Source organism: Podarcis bocagei (genome assembly GCF_964188305.1).
Source record: "Podarcis bocagei genome assembly, chromosome: 3".
In the NCBI taxonomy this organism is placed as follows: domain Eukaryota; kingdom Metazoa; phylum Chordata; class Lepidosauria; order Squamata; family Lacertidae; genus Podarcis; species Podarcis bocagei.
In genome coordinates, this window is record NC_138127.1 from 44,659,130 (window position 1) to 44,678,212 (window position 19,083).

The window sequence follows — 19,083 nt, forward strand, 5'->3', positions numbered from 1 at the left end:
CCTAAGATGCAAATTTCACACAGCACATACGAGGGTTCCTATGCCTTTGACAACATTAGGAATCACCTTCCAGGAGAAAAATATGGCTTTTCTGATGAAATTCCACCCGGACAGCAACTTTAGCCAGGTTGTGTTTGTGAGGTGAATACCACTGCAAAAAAGAATTCACCACTTCATTTTTACCATTGTCACCTATCTGATACTTGTGCTGTCTCAGTTGCTTGTATATGAACCTGTCATCTAAAGGGAGAAAGGCTTCGATTCTCATTACTCAATCTCTTCTCTTTTCCACTTTCAAAAGATAGAACTTATAGGTCAGAATGTCAGCATTTCAAACTTTGCTTGACACCTGTTTGTTAGTTTCATCAGATAGTCCTATATAAGGCACTGTGGGAAATCAAGCCAACATCTCTCCTCGTCCACTACAATCACCACATTATAGACAGAGGATTGGGTCCTAAGACAGAGTAGAAGGACACATCTTTCCTGTCCTGTGCCCTCCCATGAACCCATGAAATGTCTGTCCGCAGAGCGAGGGGATCCTCTGAACAGCACAGACCGCAGTGGAAGAATAGAATTGCCAAAAGTCCAGCACAGAAAACTTTTGAGAGCAGTGCATTTGTGGCTTTCTGGTGGACTAGTTTTGTGCATGACTTTTAACATATGGATCAGTCATTTTGAACTACTCTATGTAACTGTTGCTAACTGTGTGCTTTAAAATGGTCTGTCTAAAGAGTAAGGAATCTAAAAGGATGATTTTCTAGCCAAGATCAATCTTAATAATAATAGAGGATGGTAGATGTGCATTATTGATTCATAAATATGATACAGAACACTTTTCCTTCAATCCCACCCACAAGGTGGCATAATGGTAACATGCATTTATTAATGCAATATTTCATTTTCCAGTTCTTTTTAAAACATATAGTTCAATAATATGTTGGGAATGCAAACTAGTTGAGCCAGATTTCCAATCAGAAGCTGGTGGTTTCAGTTTAAGCCATGCTACAGTTTATGCTAGATTGCCATAGTTTTCCAGCTTGAAACAAGACCTAAAATGAATTTTCCATTTCACTTTCCTTTGCAGCCATGTAGCCAATCCATAAGTAGGTAGAACAGACTTGTCAGCTGTTCAGTGTAAATGACAGGTGATATATCCAAATGGTATATTATAGCAAGAATAAAAGCAAGCAAAACCTTCATTTATTGCAGAAGTGAGATCAAGAGTTGCAAAACATATTTTGTAATAACTTTATTATCCAAAAAGCAAAAAGGGGAAATGATAAAATTAACCACCACTTGTTGAACTTCAATATATTCAAAACGCTGTACATGCTTAGCTCAGGAATGGGATAGGAAACTATGAAGGTGTTGTTGGACTCCAACTCCCTTCATCCTTAAGCACTGGCTGTCCTGCCTGGGCCTGATAAGAATTCAACACATCTGGAGGGCCACAGATTCTCCATTCCTGATTTAATTGGGTAGATTAAGCTCTATTCTTAATCTAAGAAGCTACAGTAAGTAATAACACATTATATGTAGGGACTTCTCCGAAGACAGTTCAGAAACTTCAGCTGGTACAGAATTTGGCAGATATGCAACTCACTGAAGCAAGACGGTCTGAGCATATAACTCCAATCCTGGCCCAACTACAATGGCTTCCAGGCCCAATTCAAAGCCTTTAAACAGCTCAAGAACACAATGCCTCAAGGACTGCCGCTCCAGACCCTGCAGTCATCATCTGAGGCCCTTCTTTGTGTGCCTACTCCACAAGAGGTCCAGAGGGTGGCAACACAAGAATGTGCTTTTTCTGTGGTGGGTCCCCATTTGTGGTATGCTCTCCCCAGGGAGACTCACCTGGCGCCCTCATTACATATCTTTAGGCACCAGGTGAAAACGTTTCACCAGGCTTCAAGCTGAATAACCTTCTATGGCCTTTTAAACGTGGTAGGGTGGTTTTTGGTTTGTTTTTGTTTTAATATATATTTTGTGCTTTCATTTTGTATTTTTATGTTGTGAACTGCCCTGCGATCTTCAGATGAAGGGCGGTATACTAATAAATAATAATAATAGATCTTGTTAGTCCACTGACATAATTATTTTATACAATATGAGAAGTTCTGTGTTCATATACCAGTCAAACTGGAATATGAGTGCATGCTTTGTATATAGACCCAGATTTATTTCCTGCTATCCTTTGGATTAGATAATACTCTGCTTGATGAACCAAATGATAGTATTTTCGTCTGTCTTCTAAACAGTTTACTATTTTAGTGGAATGATGCCATTAAGAAGGTAATGGTTTTATATATGCTGACAAGCTGACATAGCTAAGATTTCTGACAATTTCTGCCGCAATGTCCAAGCAAGGAAGATGAATACTTCAGTAAGATTTCTTTTATGTTGAGGTGATATCAATTGTCCCTTGAAATATCATTTTCAGGTAAAAAATAATGGATCCTACTTTATTCAGAATACCTAATATTCTTAAGTAGTGCTTAGATTCTAAAAGGCCTTTCCTATGGAAATAACAAAATGTGTATTTGTTTTGAAAGTGGCACAAGAAATACTTGGTCTTTGCTGCAACAAGCACAGATACCATTTTAAAATGTGTTACTATTGAAATGGTTAGTAGGTGACTTTAAACATGAGGGAATGTTCACACTTCTCAATGCTTTATTAGACCAATGTAATTTCATTTTATATTCATCAGCCTGACGATTATCTTTAGTGTTGAGTCATCTGAGCAGTGAATGTCTTAGATACTTCTGATATATTTCATAATGTACTGGTTACGTGCTTAGCCTTTTTAACTTCATTCTACATAGATGGCTTTCAGAGCAACTGCAACCCCTGATCAGTTCCACTGGGAATAGCAGCCTGAGAGAGGGCTTTCTCTGTGGTTGCTCCTAAATTATGGCACTCCCTCTCCACAGAAGTACCGTATTTACTCGAGTCTAATGCAGCATCGAATCTAATGAGCACCTCAGGTTTCAGAACCTTGAAACCAAAAAAAGTGTTTACTGGCGAATGTAAATGTCCCCTCAAATCTAATGTGCACCTTAATTTTTGCAACATAATTTGGCCAAAAAAAGGTGAGCATTAGATGCAAGTAAATACGGCATGTTTAGCATCTTTATTGTATAGTTTTCCCAATATGCTCTTTACCTTGGCCTTTGACAGTTAAGCTGCTTTTGGGGGTGGGGCGTTGCAACCCACCTCTTTTGCTGACCTGACATTCCATTGTTCCATTTTGGAATGTTTTTATGTTTGTTTGTTTTTAAAAATGTGATTTTTATCAGTTTTTAAATGTATTTATGGTGAAGGGTGGGTGATAAAGCTAGCTAGCTAATTAATTAATTAATTCCATGATGCTGGAGTGATCACGGTGTGCTTCTGACAGGAGAGGTGAAGGGCCCTATTTGGAACACAAAGTGGTGGAAAATTATTATCTCCCACCCTCCAACCTTCTGCTCCAGGCAGCAGCAGGATGCAGGGCTGCACATGCCACAGAAAACCCACCACTCTGGGCCCCAGTGAGGATTGGCCAATTTTGTTTGCTCCTGGAAAGGATTTCAGCTGCTGGAGTTTATTTGCTGTTGCTTTGTCCTGTATTTTATGTTGCAGGCTTAATGCAGGCATAAACAAAGTTTAATTTGTATTTTGAATATGGATAGTCTTCATTTCTGAGGAAGAAGATTCTAAAAATAATAAACTAATAACTTCTGGATATTAGAGTCCTACAGTAGCTCTCTTTCTGCTGCAAACACTATAGTGTGTGTGTGTAGCGAGACAACTTCAGTGATTGCTGCTTCTGCCTCATGTTATTTACTGCTTCTTAGGACTTGCTTGCTGCTGAAGTGAAGAGCGCCAACATTTCAGCTGACTTTGGCACTGTGACGGTATCTCCCAGTGTTTTTCCCAATTTCCCCCACCCTGGTTTTATTTAACACTGCTAGATGCTGCAGTGCTGTTTCACAGTGATTTTATCTTCTTGCTTTGCTACTAAATGGCTTTTTCTCTTCCCACCCACCGTAGTGCAGCTTTGCAGACAAATGTGTGAGACAGTCAGACAGCAGTCTTCCCATTTGCTCAAACTGCTCTACTGAAGGTATCAATTTCCTGTCTCACAGGAAATGTCACATCAATAAGATTTCAGCTAAAAGAATTAATTAAAAGGTTCATTCTTGAAGCTGTTCTTCGGCGTACATGGTTGTAAAGTTTCAGTCTTTTCAAAAAGCTATACATTCCCATTCCAGTAACATTTCTAATAAACATGAAAGCTTTCATCTTCTCCCTCTGGACGTTTTTGGTCCATTGTAGTATTTAATATAATTTGGGTTCCACTAAGCATCTTTATATTCTTTCCTGGTCCATGCCAATCAAATGGTGGAGGGCCCGTATATGCTGCTATCTATACACCTAATTTCAAGTTGCAACTGACAGGAAAAAAATATACGCAACTCCGTTAAAATAGATGTGGACCTGAATGTGCAGGAGCGTGAGATTTCCCTTTGCCAATGGCCAGTTGCTGAAGGACTAGCCTCACACATTTGCAACAGGGCTCTTCCAGACGTCCTCCTGACATGACTTTCTTGTTCATAGCAGGACATGCAGCAAAAAGTACCTCAAAAGAAAAAAAATCTTCCCTTTGTGGGGGTCTAGGTGAAGCTGGTTGTTCAGGACATAATAGCAGCCTGCACAGATATTGCTGGTTCATCTGGAGCAGCTGCAGAAATCTTAACTGGCACTCTGAACGTGCAGATTTTCAGTGACCAACACTTTCATTCAGAACATCAATTTCTCTGAAAGTACTATGTCTGGAAGTGCCCTTAACATCTTTGTGCTCTTTCTCTTTGTGCCCCTTCTCTTTTGAAGAGAATGTTTATCCCCCCCAAAAAAAACCCATTTGAAAGCCGATACCCAGATCATTGTGATTGGTTGCATGTTGCTGAAGCATAAAAGAAAGGAGATTCCTCTTTAAAGTGTAAATGTCTTGTTTCCTAATGTATAATTGATGATGTTTTGAAAATGTTTTATGGACAGAACTCCACACATTGCAATCTAATCTCCACTGAATTAGAATAAAAGCAGACGAAAGTGGTTACCCGGGGCTATTAAACAACATGTTTTGTAATATGTATATTTGGACCTATTTTTGCCCTGAAACATTTTTCTCTTGTGAATTGCTTGTGTCAGCCTATTCATTTATCCTCTTCATAGCAAAGCCACTAGAAGCAGAAAACATATGGCATTCATGTTCATGTGGTTCTTTAGTACATGGCACTGGTTTACTTGCATCTGTAGCTAGAGTGTCAAATGTAAAAAGAAGAGTTTTCACATAAAATTTAAGAGAGGGAATTCCAAAGTCTTCAGCATGCTTCTGCATACCAGTTGCCAGAACCCGCAGGGGAACTCAGGTCCTCCTCCTCACCTCAGGTTTCCCACGGGAATCTGGCTGGCCATAGTGAAAACAAGTAAACGTAAAAAGGTAAAGGACCCCTGGATGGTTAAGTCCAGTCAAAGGGAACTATGGGGTTGCGGCACTCATCTTGCTTTAGGCCGAGGGAGCCAGCGTTTGTCCACAGACAGCTTTCCAGGTCATGTGGCCAGCATGACTAAACCACTTCTGGTGCAACGGAACACCGTGACAGAAACCAGAGCGCACAGAAACACCACTTACCTTCCCGCCACAGCAGTACCTATTTATCCACTTGCACAGGCATGCTTTCGAACTGCCAGGTTGGCAGGAGCCTGGGACAGAGCAACAGGAGCTCACTCCGTTGCAGGGATTCGAACCGCCGACCTTCCAATCAGCAAGCCCAAGAGGCTCAGTGGTTTAGACCACAGCACCACCCGCGTCCCTAGTGAAAACAGGATGATGGACTAGATGGGCTATTGGGCTGGTCCAGCAGGGCTTGTCTTATGTGCTTATGACATAAAAAGCTGAGTTTGCTTCACTCACCTAACCTATGATGATATTTTAGCTGGTATGCCCCCAAAAGCAGATGTAGAATTGGGTCTGGTGCATAGATGCAGCCCTACTTACTTCAGAAACATTGTTTTAGGATGCATCTCCTGTGTTGTTCAAAGTGAATTCTGCTGTTTACAAAACTGAGATACTGGCATGATCCACCCGTCATACAAAATGTCACCTGCTTTCCTTAAGAGTGTGTGGGAAGGGCTCCATGCTAAACTAACAGAGCACCATAAGAGATGATGGTGATGTTTTGTTTTGCAGGAACACTGTGCTGCTGATGTGGAGCCAATTACCTTGGAAGGCGGCAAGCAATTTGGCCTCTCAAGGAACAGTCATATTGCAGTTGCATTTGATGACACCAAAGTTAAGAATAAGTATGTTCCATACTTTTGAGATGATATGGTGGTGAAACTCATTGTGGTAGAGTAGTATGGGATGAGTAATGCTGGGCATGCTTTTAGGCAGGACAGCCACAATTGAAGGAGCTGTACAAGTTTCTCTTCATTTCATGCTGCACAAAATGCCGTTTGAAATGTTCTTGTTCTAAAATTCAGCTCAACAACGTTAGACGCTACATTTAGCAAGAATTCCATGTTAGACTTGAAGCTCCTTTCCTAAATCAGTGTAGCTCTTTAATATGTGTCTCATTCCTGAAAAAGCCCAACAGAGCAAAAATAATAATAAAGCAAAAGTGCCAAGGAGACAGAATTAATTGGTCTATATTTAGCAAGTCACAGACAAGAACATTTCTGTGTTGCTGGAAGTCACTAATTTCCTAGAATTATTTAAACTGCAATCTATGGGCACTTAAAGCTGCAATCCTATAGACACTTAATGCTATGGGACTAAGAATTATTAAAATCAACGGGAATTGTTTCTGGGGAGATATACACAGGATTACACTATTAAGAATCTTTTTTACAGTAAATATTTTGAAGGATGAATTTACACATTTACATATAAACTGATATTTAGAACATCAGTTTCACTTTCAATTATGTATATAGAAGGCATCCTCAGAGCCTTCCGTGAGTTCTTTTAAAATGTTCTTTGGATGCTAATTATTGTTTGAATTCATCTATTTTATGTTTTTCATTTAATGGTCTGGACCCAGACTTGCTTTTGGACGATGGAATGGCTAACCCCATTCTACTCAGAACTCACACCTATCCAGTTCAGTAAACTGAAAACCTGTTTGCTCTTAAAATTATCTATTGGCCTTTTGTGGGCAGAGGGACAAGTTTTTATCCCTTATTTTTCTGCACCACATAAAGATGATATTGTTCTAGCTCTAAATCAAGTCTATGCAGTAAGTGCATGAATACTGTATCCATACACCTCGACAAGTTCAGAAATAGGAAATGGGTATCTTAGTTTTATTTGTCTTATAAATAATGTTGCCTTTAGCAATGTTAGTTTTATGACGAAGAGTGAAAGATAAAGCAGATTAATGCTTCCCGACTTTGTGGTCTTTTTCCCAAATGTGTAGACTTACCATTGAATTTGAAATCCGAACGGAGGCTGAAAATGGGTTGCTCTTCTATATGGCTCGGATCAATCATGCTGATTTTGCCACCATTCAAATAAAGAATGGCTTTCCATACTTCAGTTATGACCTGGGCCATGGGAACACCAGCACAATGATTCCTGAGAAAATCAATGATGGCCAGTGGCACAAGGTATGAAGCAATGATGGTCAGCACCTATAGAATTAGGTTGTGTGTGGAACGGGGAGGGGAATCCCAAATGAGGAAGCATTGTAGAAGGAATAGATTGGATCGAATCTTAGCTGTCCATAAATGGAATGACTTCTTCTGACATTTTTGACCCATTGAAGGGATGGATCCCATTGGCAGAAGTGGATAGTATCCCCCCCCCCCAGTCCAACCCTCTCTCTGGAGCAGATTCCTGGACGTTGCCTGGGACTATAGGGGAAGGTGGGATTGGCAGGAAGCTGTCACCAGTTTGAGCAAAGTCTGGATCCAAATCAAGCAAGGCAGCAAAACGAGATACATGAATATTCTCATAGGGTTTATTCAAACACAAATGTCATGTGTATTGCAAATGTTACTATTCACCAGAAGTCTTAGTTGTTAGCTTCTGATTGGCTTCTGTTGAGAGCAGAATGCCAGTTTCGCCCTGCCTGCCTGCCTGCTTGCTTGCTTGGATTAATGTGTTTTCTAAAAGAGCAAATAGTACTATTCCACACCATCACTAGTATTTCATGGAACATAAGACTATCAATAGCTATTAGCCACTGCCAGAGGGAGGGTGCCTCTGAATACCACAAGTCAGGAGAATGTTGTCATAAAAACTCTGAGGTTATTATGATTGCTTATGCAATGTCTTACAAATACATGCCATTTTCCTAAGCACCTCAGTCCTCAGAATATAACAGTGCGATCCTAAGCATGTTTGTCAAAAGCAGACACCAATAGACCTTACTTCTGTGTAGGATGTCAGTCTAAGGGTGCAGAACTATAGTCACCTCAAAGCAAATCGCAGGGAATATTGTGGAACTTATTTCTGAGTAAACATGCATAGGATTGCACTGCACACAGTAGCGAACATTGTGGTGAGAATCACCACTCATCCAACCTCCCATAAGTTGTGTAGAGCAAGACTGTCAAGGTGGCAATGGCAAGATTCCTTGGTTCAAACACACCACGTCAACCTCCCTGCTGCCTCCGCCGCTCTCTTCTTGTAAGCTGCGGCAAAGAGACCAACCAGCAGTCAAGTGGCACATCGCCACCACACCATCTGCTACTGACAGCACGCGATCCTATTAAGTGAAAAGAAGGTAACTTAGCATTCATTCAAATATGAGGGATGTTGCATCACAAACCAAATCATATGCATGTTAACTCAAAAGTAAATTCCACTGTGTTCAATGGGTCTTGCTCTCAAGCAGTATGAATAGGATTGCAACCTAGATATAGTGGTGGTGGCGGTGGCAGCAGCAGCAACGATGTACTAAACTTCTATCTTTTTTCCAGATAAAAGTATTCCGAAGCAAGCAAGAAGGTGTCCTTTTAGTTGATGGTGCTACAAACAGGACCAGAAGCCCAAAGAAAGCTGACATTTTGGATGTAGTGGGGATGCTGTATGTTGGAGGATTGCCAATTAATTATACAACTAAAAGAATTGGTCCCGTAAGTAAAGACGACTTTTTGTGTTTTATAACAAATCCTAACGCATTGTTAGTTATGTGTTCCGTGACACCACTGTCAGGCACATGGTGTAGCCATGCTGAACAAAAGACAAGGATGAGCATTTTGCTTCTGGTGTCCTTTAAAAGACTTGAGGTACTCAGTTCAAAAACTGCATCCTTAACCTCCCCTTTGAGGCTGAGTAACTTATTCCTTTCCCAGCAATGCCCATCTGCAGGGGCTAGCAATGATGGCATGGGGAACATCATTCAGGTGGTCCAAGGTGTGACCAGAGTGGTATGCATCCATCCATGGGGAAGCAGGTCCCAAGGTGTTCCAGTAATGCCTGAGCTGAGTCCTGTAGCTGATGTCATGGTGGGGAGTGGCACAGGTGGAAACACCAGATTTATTCTGACATTGCATTTACACTGAGCTGACCCCATCCCCACTTCTACTTCCAAGGAAGCAGCAACAACAGAAGGTCAGGTGAGTGTTCCAGCCCCACCAATCGCTGCTGGCATCTACCCAGGAAACGTGAACAAGAGTTTCTGAGAAAAGAATCTCTACACTGCCAGTTCAAGGCCTTCGTGTCACAGAGAACTTGGTAGTAATGTGGCTGTGCTGGCCTCTCCTCCCACTATCAAGAGACATTTCACAGTGGGTTGTATGCTGGGCCAGTGAGTGACCTCCTTAAGTTACAACCCAGCCTTCACACCAATATTCCACATGTATCTTTTTTATTAAAAAAAAAATCAGCAAATGTATACGGTATTTATATATAATACAAAAAAATCTAAAACACGGGATAAAAATTAGAAGTGTAATTTTTGGCTGTCTTGGAAAGGTGTCTGTTTACCTGATTGTTGAAGACAAAAGAATCTATTTGCATAGGAAAAAGAATAAATCAGTTGACAGACAGATTTATCATTGAACAGTAGAAGTTACATGGCTGCATTCTTGTCCAAGAGATGTACAAATGCTAGCAATAGTAATCTCAAAGCACACTTTTGTTATGTGGAGAATATGTTCTACCCAGGAAAAATATTATATTTTATATTCCTAATGTAATTTGGCAAGCTAATATACCACACATTTTCTGCCACCTTTGCTTAAGCTTAGAAAACTGTGACCCACATATTGTGTAATCTAAACCTTAGAATATCCTCTAAGCAACGTGATTCTGCAGAAAATTAAAGGATATTGCCCCATTAATGCCTGGGGGTTTTTTGTATAGGAATCATGTAATCAGTCTTGTTCATTTCAGCAAGCCAAGAACAATTAATTAAAAATGCTAGCTACCCGCCAATGCCATATCTCTGACTTTTTCAGTTGTGGGATGAAGGCATTTTAGATAGCTGTACATATACTAACACCTTTTTCACCCTTACTCAGGTTGTCTATAGCATTGATGGATGCATGCGAAATTTCCAAATGACAGAGTCTCCTGTTGACCTGGATAATCCTACCTCCAGCTACAATGTTGGAAAGTGCTTTGCCAATCCACAGAAAGGAACATACTTTTCAGGAACAGGGTTTGCCAAAACAGGTAACGTTATGTGAGGTTTTATTCCAAAATGGAGCACCAGGGGATTGTTAACAATTGTTCTTCAGAAATCATGGTTGGGCCCTCCTAAGAAGACAGTTGCCTAGGGAGGTATGAATATATCGGAGCATAAAGGCTGAGAAGTGAAGGAGCAAAATGAAAGAAATATAGATTTTTATGATGGCCCACAGGGATTGCTACCTGTGCAAGGCTTGTTGAAATGTACTTTGTTCAACAGCAGCAATATCAGGTCTTGCAAAGGATTGTGGCTGATTAAATTTACAAAAGTTCTTTTAATGAATGAAAGAATAACAAGAGTGTCATTTAAAAGGGTCAAATAACGCTAAGGGGATTTAGAGAAGCACTGTAAAAGAGGAAGAGGTATTGCCTAAGAAAAACAGAGGTATAAGAGTATCAAACGGCAATACATAATAGGTAATGTGTACTTCTGATTTTTATTGTGGAAGATTCACGGGCGGGCGGAAGGAAGTCCAGAAAGAAATAACTATGTTAATTCGACAGATGTAAAAATTCCTTTGTATATATGGAGTATCTATTCTGCGCTGTTTTTCTTTTCTTAAGTTTTGCTTTGAAATCTTATTCTTTATTCTTTATTTTCTTTCTGTTTTTACTTTTTGGAAAATCAATAAATACTTACTTGAAGAAAAAAAAGAGTGTCATTTAAAAGAACTTGTGCGGTTATAACTACAAACCCCACAACAATTCTAAAACATTGATATATCTGTTTAAATAATCTTATTTTATTTTATCAAAGAACATGACTTGGATTCTAACTTTCCTCCCTTGAGTGCAGCAGAATTCACATTCATGGAACAAGGCTTCCCCTGCACTCCCGTTCAGCTTCTGCACTCCCAAAATCGCATTGAACTCTTATATGAACAGAAATGTTCCTATAGTGACAGGCTTATTCAGGTGTTAACTTCACCCCCAGAGGCATTCAAGACAGACTGATACCAACAGATTGTCTCTCAAGACAGATGGATACCAACATTTCATGTCCTCATCCTTTGTCTTCTACCTTGCTCGGATAGTAGAGCCCACTGAGGCCCTCAAGCCCAGGCTGAAAGCCAGTCTTCCATTGCTGGCAAATTAACCATTTGTTGAAGGAAAGGGCTGAGTTCAGTGTACCTGTGCCCCATGTATTTTCTTTTTTTATTGATTTTACAAAATTTTTAAAACAATACAAACATATAAAAAGACATACACACGCGTATAGTTTCATAACCTTTTTTTTCATAAACCATGTTTCTCAGACTCCCCCATACCCCCCCTTTATGCATCCCAATGTCCAAAAGTTTTTAACAACTCTAAATATTTCTGTCAGTCCTCTGTCCTCTTAATCTTTCCTTTAGTCTAGTCTTGTAACGCTGTAACCCTTTCTTACTCAAAACCTCGACATTCTAACATTCAACAAGTTTATAGTAGTCCTTAAGGTAGATTTTAAATTTCTTCCATTCTTCTTCCGCCGTCTCCTTTCCCTGGTCGCGGATTCTGCCAGTCATCTCGGCTAATGTCATATAGTCCATCACTTTCATCTGCCATTCTTCCAGGGTGGGTAGATCTTGTGTCTTCCAATACTTTGCGATGAGTATTCTTGCTGCTGTTGTAGCATACATAAAGAAAGTTCTATCCTTCTTTGACACCAATTGGCTGACAATGCCCAAGAGAAAGGCCTCTGGTTTTTTAGGGAAAGTACATTTAAGTACCTTTTTCATTTCATTATATATCATTTCCCCGAAAGCCTTAATCTTCGGGCACGTCCACCAAAGGTGATAGAAAGTACCTTCAGTTTCTTTACACTTCCATGTAAATACATGTGCCCCATGTATTTTCTGTTACTGTGGCAACAACATTATTACAGTGGTACCCCGCAAGATGAACGCCTCGGAAGACGGAAAACTCGCTAGACGAAGGAGTTTTTCGTTTTCTTAGCCGCTTCACAAGACGCATTTCCCTATGGGCTTGCTTCGCAAAACGAAGTTTGCCCCACAAGCTCCGGGGATAGCGGGGAAGCGCAGCGCGTCTTCCCCGCTGTCCCCGGACCTCTTTTGAAGCAAGGGGCGGCGGGGAGAAGATCGCTTCTCCCCGTTGCCAGCCCCGCAATCACCGGGGACAGAGGGGAAGGCGCGCTCGCCTTCCCCTCTCTCCCCGGACCCCTTTTGAACCAAGGGGCGGCAACGGGGAGAAGCGATTCTCCCCGCTGCCCCTTCCCTTGCTTTAAAACAGGTCCGGGGACAGAGGGGAAGGCGCGCGCGCCTTCCCCTCTGTCCCCGGAGATTGCGGGGCAGGCAACGGGGAGAAGCTATCTTCTCCCCACCGCCCCTTGCTTTAAACAGGTCCCTTGCTTTAAGCAGCGCTTCCCCTCTGTCCCCGGACGGTCTCCATAGGAACGCATTGATTTTCAATGCATTCCTATGGGAAACCGTGCTTCGCAAGACGAAAAACTCGCAAGAAGGAAAAACTTGCGGAACGAATTAATTTTGTCTTGCGAGGCACCACTGTACAAGTCTTTGTGTGATGTGGAAAAAAATATTACTGGTGTTATTTCCAGGCCTCTGAACTTGACATAGCCTTTCTTCCTCACTTCTCAGTTGGAGCATATAAAGTAGGATTGGATTTGCGAGTGGAGTTTGAGTTCCGCACAACTCGGACAAATGGCGTCCTCTTGGGGATCAGCAGCCAAAAAATGGATGGGCTTGGCATTGAGTTGGTAGATGAAAATGTGAGTATGGAGCTATGAGAATTGTTTCAGACAATCTTCTGTTTATCAACCACTTCATGTAAACCAGCTTTACCTAACCTGCTGACTTCTAGATTTTCTGGACTCCAACTCCTGTCAGCCCTAGCCAGCATGGCAAATAGGCATTGGCAGGAGTGACTGAGGAGGTGAGCTGGTGCTGCGTACCTGGCTTCACTGCAGTGGAGTGCTGCTGCTTACTGGGATGGGTGAGGCAGTGGGAGGGTGGGAGCACCAGATTGGTGTTATGTGGCTCATCGGTTGAGCCAATCTCCCCACCACCTCATCCAGCTCCACCCAGTAAACAGCAGCCCCCATGCTGCTGGAAGGCACAGAACCACACCACCTCATTTGCTGCTCCTGGTCAAGGATATGAGAGGAGTTGTAGTCTAAAGCACCTGGAGCTCGACAACAAGATTTTTGTTTTTATACCAGTACTAGGGCTAGGCAATATCATCAATATACCATCCAAAACCGGTTTGAAGTCCATATCATGGTAAGTTTCATCATTTTTGACCTGGCTATGCAAAAAAATCACGGTGTTTAGCTGAAAACCAGGTATCACCAAGGTACTCTGTACTTCTTGTTAAGTATAAAAAGGGTTTCATTTGGCATTCTGGGGTCTTTGCAGGTCAACTAAAGAAGCCCAATAGGGTGTTTACATATGGATGTCTCTCTGACTTGCAGGGCAGAACCTGGCTGCTCTGTCCCACTTTCACATTTAGAATATCACTTACCCAGTTTGTAGGAATAGGATTACCTTTCCAAACCTTATCACAGTTCTTCTAAAGGAAATTCTGCATAGAAACTATTGTGTGCCACACATTGCAGTACAGTTGACCAACTTGCAAAGGGTTTCTCTGTTAAGTTCTCACAAACGCTTGGATCATCAAATCTGCTGCTGAAACAGTATTTTGCGTCTATTACCCATTTTAGTTTGGCAGCAGTAAATTGACAAACATTATGCCCATAATTTTGAGCTTTCCTGCCAAGATGGGTTCTAAAGCTGCAAATTAATTTGAAGTGGATCTTTGAGTACAGCACAAATTCATCCATTTATGTTGATTAAGTATTTAAACACTGTTTTAGCTGGAGAGGATAACCAAGCCACTACTGCCTTTAATGGGTTAGGATCTGCACCATAAACATGACATATAACAGTCCTTGCTTTTATACCTTGTATATCAACTCATAGCTTTAAGGCAGATCCCTTCTGACAGCATAGCAGCCAGCCTTGCAATTAGCAGATTACATTTTGTTTTGCTTTGTTTCTAGAGCTAATTGGTTTTCCTAATTGTTTCTGTAATTTGCTTGCCAGGTGATGTTCCATGTCGATAATGGTGCAGGTCGATTCTCTGCCATCTATGAACCTGCTGTTCCAGGTAGCTTGTGTAATGGAAAGTGGCACAGGATTATAGCACACAAGATGAAACACCGTTTAAGTCTGACAGTAGATGGCCACCACGTAGAAGGGATCAGTCCGAATGCAGCTTCCAGTTCAGCAGAGACTAATGATCCTGTCTTCGTTGGAGGATATCCTGGTGAGTACACAAACTCAACATCCAGTGATTGTCAAATAGGGTTTGTTTTTTCAATGTGTTTCATCCCTGATGGATGACCTCTGCAAAGAGCAGGACAGGGAGAGTGTGACCTGGCTCCTGATCTCTCATCAGCTTTTGATACTGCATTCACCATGGTATCCTCCTGAACTGCCTCTGTGGAATGGGAAATGGGACACTATCACAGTGGTTCCAATCCTACCTTCAAGGCAGAGTCCAGGACATAGCCTTGGGAGAGTGCCTTTCAGCCCCCTACACTATTTCCAGAGCTATGTAATATCAAGCCGCTGGAAGCAGTCATTAGGAGTTTCAGGGTAGGATGATATCAGTATGCTGATGACACTCAGCTCTATTTCTCCAGGACATCTGAGCGTGGAGAGATTGTGCAGTCCCTGGGTCATTGCTAGGATGCAGAGGTGAAATGGAAGCTGAGCTTGAATCTTGAGTAGCTCAGTTGCCTACTCCAGATGGAGTAGCATCCCCCCCCCAACTGACCAGTTTGGAGGTGCTTCTGGGTCCAGCTGTGTCACTGGAGACTCAGCTACTGCAAGTGCCTTTTATGCATTGTGACCGGCTCAACAGCTACAGCCATTTGAGGGTCAGGAAAGCCTTCTCACAGTGGTTCATCCACTGCTACTGCAATGCACTCTATGGAGGGCTTCCGTGGCACTTGATCTTTTTTGGGTGCCTGCTAAAAACATTCCTGTTTTTAGGCAAGCTTACCCAGATGCTTAGGAATTTGAGGTCATTTTAATCTGTTTTTTTGTATATTTTAAAAGTAAGGTTGTAAATATCTGTTGATTTTATTGTTTTATGTTTTTGGAAACCCATTGAGGGTGGTGTTGTTTTAAACAATCAAGCAGTCTATGCATATTAAGAAAAATAAATAACATAAAATCAGTGGAACTATCTTGTCTGGCTCCCATGCTTCATGAGGGGGGAAAAACCAATCTGAAAAACAACACCTGTTGGTGAAATGGGTCCAGCCAGTTTGTAGTGAATCAAAACTAACCAAAACCACCAAATGTCTGGCAGGTACACAGTTTCCTGTATGTTTAACAAGACCAGTTGGGATAGGAAACCTGTGAACTTCCTGATGTTGTTGGACTAAGATACCTAGCAGCCCAAGCCATCAGTCGTAAATCAGGACCAACATCTGGAGGCTACAAGTTCTCCACCTGTATCTTGGGTTATAAATGAAATAAATCATAAAGCTCCAATTACCCTTCTTTATACTCTATTATTTTCTATTTTTTGTCATCAATAGCCATGTTGGAGTATCTAGGCTCAGGCTTGGGTGATATTCCAGAGAAAGGGACTTGAAAAGCTGTGGGGGCAGACACATGGGTTGGGCAATGTCAGCTTTTCAATATCACAGTGTATCACCAGCCAATCGTGATGATCTGGCATTGTGATGATGTTGAAACGGAGGGAGGACAAAGCTACATTGGCCCTGGTCCCACGAGATGCTGGCTAAAATGACTGCCATTCTTGCTGCAGGAGCTGAACTGGTTTCACCCCAGTGCCTCGTGGGGCTGGGGTCAATGCAGCTTTGTCCTCCCGCCAGGCGCAAGGGCGTCTCTCCACTCCTGGAAGGTACAAGCTATGGAGAGTGGCTCCCTCAAAGTCCAGCCCGCCTGAGCAGACACCCTGCATCTGACTACCCTAGAGGAAATACGCAGCCCACCATCTCAGGCAAAGGCAGCCAAGCACATGGAGCCTGTTAAGCTTCATTCACATGGGCAGGGGAGGGCAGCAATCCACCTGCCCTGTCCTTTGGCTCACATGGGGGGGGCTGCCTCCCTCAACACAGCTGCCTGCTCCTCAGTGGAGAAGTGTAACAGCCCCCACCTTGCATAAGGTGGAGATACGGTACGGTCTCTGCTAGACTTCTCCACTGAGGGGCAGGAAGCTCAATGGAGAAGTTTGAACACGATGCTTATTCCTCCCTCCATTGTATGATGGCCAGAGTGGGATGGTATTGCTAGTGAAACCACAACCACTCCTGAGTCCCTCTGCCACGAGTGCCCAGCTGCAGCTTGTTTCTCCTTTGGCACACTGCACGCTGGTGGCAAAGGGATTCAGCAGCAGTGGCGGTTTCACCTGCAATACCCCACTGGGTGAAGCAGCCATTGCGCTCTGGCCCGCATACCAGTCCTGGGAGATGTATTAAAACATCACCTAGGCCTATACCTAACACCCCAGAAGCTGGTGCTTATATACAGTCATACCTCGGGTTAAAGTAGCTTCAGGTTGAGCATTTTCAGGTTGCGTTCCACGGAGACCTGGAAGTAACGAAACGGGTTACTTCCGGGTTTCGCCGCTCGCACATGCGCAGGCGCTCAAAATGATGTCATGCGCAGAAGCGGCAAATCGCAACCCGCAGACACTGGTTGCGTTCTGCTCAGGATGCGAACGGGGCTCCGGAATGGATCCCATTCGCATCCAGAGGTACCATTGTACCCAGGAATCTCATCTAAATGCTGGCAAGTCAGCACATACCTGCACATGTGGTGGGAATGCCCCAAAGTTCAATCCTCCTGAGTATCAGTGCTGCAGGAAATTTCCAAAATAACAAAACGGGTAATAGACACTACTCTAGAACTAGCCTTATTAAATATCTTCCACGACAACCACACACACGACAAGGAACTCATAAGTCACTTACAGCAGCTAGAAATCCAAAGTACAAACCTAGACTTTGGAAGGGACCTATCAGGAGTAAACATAGACCACTGGTACCAAAATGTATGGGAAACCACCTTACTAGAGAAGTTTACCAACAAACTTAAACTAGGCACAGGGACAAGCAAAGGAGGACGCCTTCACCCTAGTATGGTTCCCCTTTATCACATACACAGCACAACATACAAATCAATATGGCTAGCCTGACCCAACAACCTACCCCTCCATTCAATCAACCTCAGAACCCTCTAATCTCTCGCATTATCAATATAAATACATAAACAAAGGACCTACCCATGTGATACTGACCCAAATCCCTACACTAACACTAGGCAATAGAACGAAAGAACACCACCACCCCATCTCTTTCCCCCAACCACAAGATGTCTATGACAAAAGTGTCTCCCAGTCCCACTAAATGTAAACTGAAAAAGACCATGAATTTAAAGTGGAGACAATAGATGTGCTTTTTCCTGTTTATCTGTTAGTTTTCATTTAAAAAAACAAGAACAATTGTAGTGTGACTTGACAAAGTTTGTCTTTTGTAAGGTATGCATTATCAATTAAATATCTGGCATGTAGCCTAAGCCATCTCCTGTCCTGGTCCCTTAGCAGAAGTATCTGCTGGATCAGAAATCCTTCCATGAGCATAAGGGCTCAATTGGATTCCACCTGCAGCTCACATTGCTTTCTACTCATAAATGCTGCACAGAAAATGAAATATGAAGGAAATGTTTATTTTTAGAAGAGAGATCTGAATAATTACATTCGTTTTTTCTTTCTTCCCTCACAGATGGACTGAACCAGTTTGGCCTGACCACTAACATCCGTTTCAAAGGATGCATTAGATCCATGAAGCTCACCAAAGGAACTGCTAAGCCTCTTGAGATTAACTTCAGCAAAGCCTTGGAGATAAAGGGAGTTCAGCCTCTATCTTGCCCTACAAATTAACAGGACATCATCCGACTCTGATATGAGCCTGACCACTTAAAACCAAAAAAAGTGCCTCAGATTTTTAAAGAATCCTATATATATATACACATTACCTTCATAATAAAAAGGCCCTTTTGCAAATATTTTGACTTCAGCCTGTTACATAGTCAAAATGGTGCTATTTCAGGGTGTGCTTCTAAAACAAAACGTTAGATAAAGAACATTTTCCCCTTGGAATGAATAAAGTTGCAAGCTATTCATGTGTGATGTGTCAGTCTTTTCCCTGAGTTTGAAGTGAAATCTTTTTAGTATCGTTTTGAGGAATGGAATTGTATTAACACAGACCCACAGTCTTCAAGTACAAAATGGAGATATGGTTCAATTTGTATGGGTATGTTGAGATAAAGATAGCCAGTTTTATGTACCCCACCTTCTAGTGTTGGTTGCCAGTGGTAATGGGTAATGTAATTTCCCCT

General features: G+C 42.1%; 1 protein-coding gene across 7 annotated transcripts in view; it reads left to right on the forward strand.

Annotated features, from left to right (window-relative positions):
- Positions 1-18,867, forward strand: part of LAMA2 (laminin subunit alpha 2) — a 372,288-nt gene extending 353,421 nt beyond the window's left edge. For all 7 annotated transcript variants that reach the window (XM_081187598.1, XM_081187601.1, XM_081187602.1 and 4 more), the window contains 7 exons: positions 6,242-6,354; positions 7,470-7,659; positions 8,977-9,132; positions 10,522-10,675; positions 13,285-13,415; positions 14,749-14,971; positions 18,468-18,867. In XM_081187598.1, coding sequence (XP_081043724.1) covers positions 6,242-6,354; positions 7,470-7,659; positions 8,977-9,132; positions 10,522-10,675; positions 13,285-13,415; positions 14,749-14,971; positions 18,468-18,625 — 1,125 coding nt within the window. In that variant the 3' untranslated portion in view covers positions 18,626-18,867. The remainder of the gene's footprint in view (positions 1-6,241; positions 6,355-7,469; positions 7,660-8,976; positions 9,133-10,521; positions 10,676-13,284; positions 13,416-14,748; positions 14,972-18,467) is intronic.
- Positions 18,868-19,083: the final 216 nt, after the last annotated feature.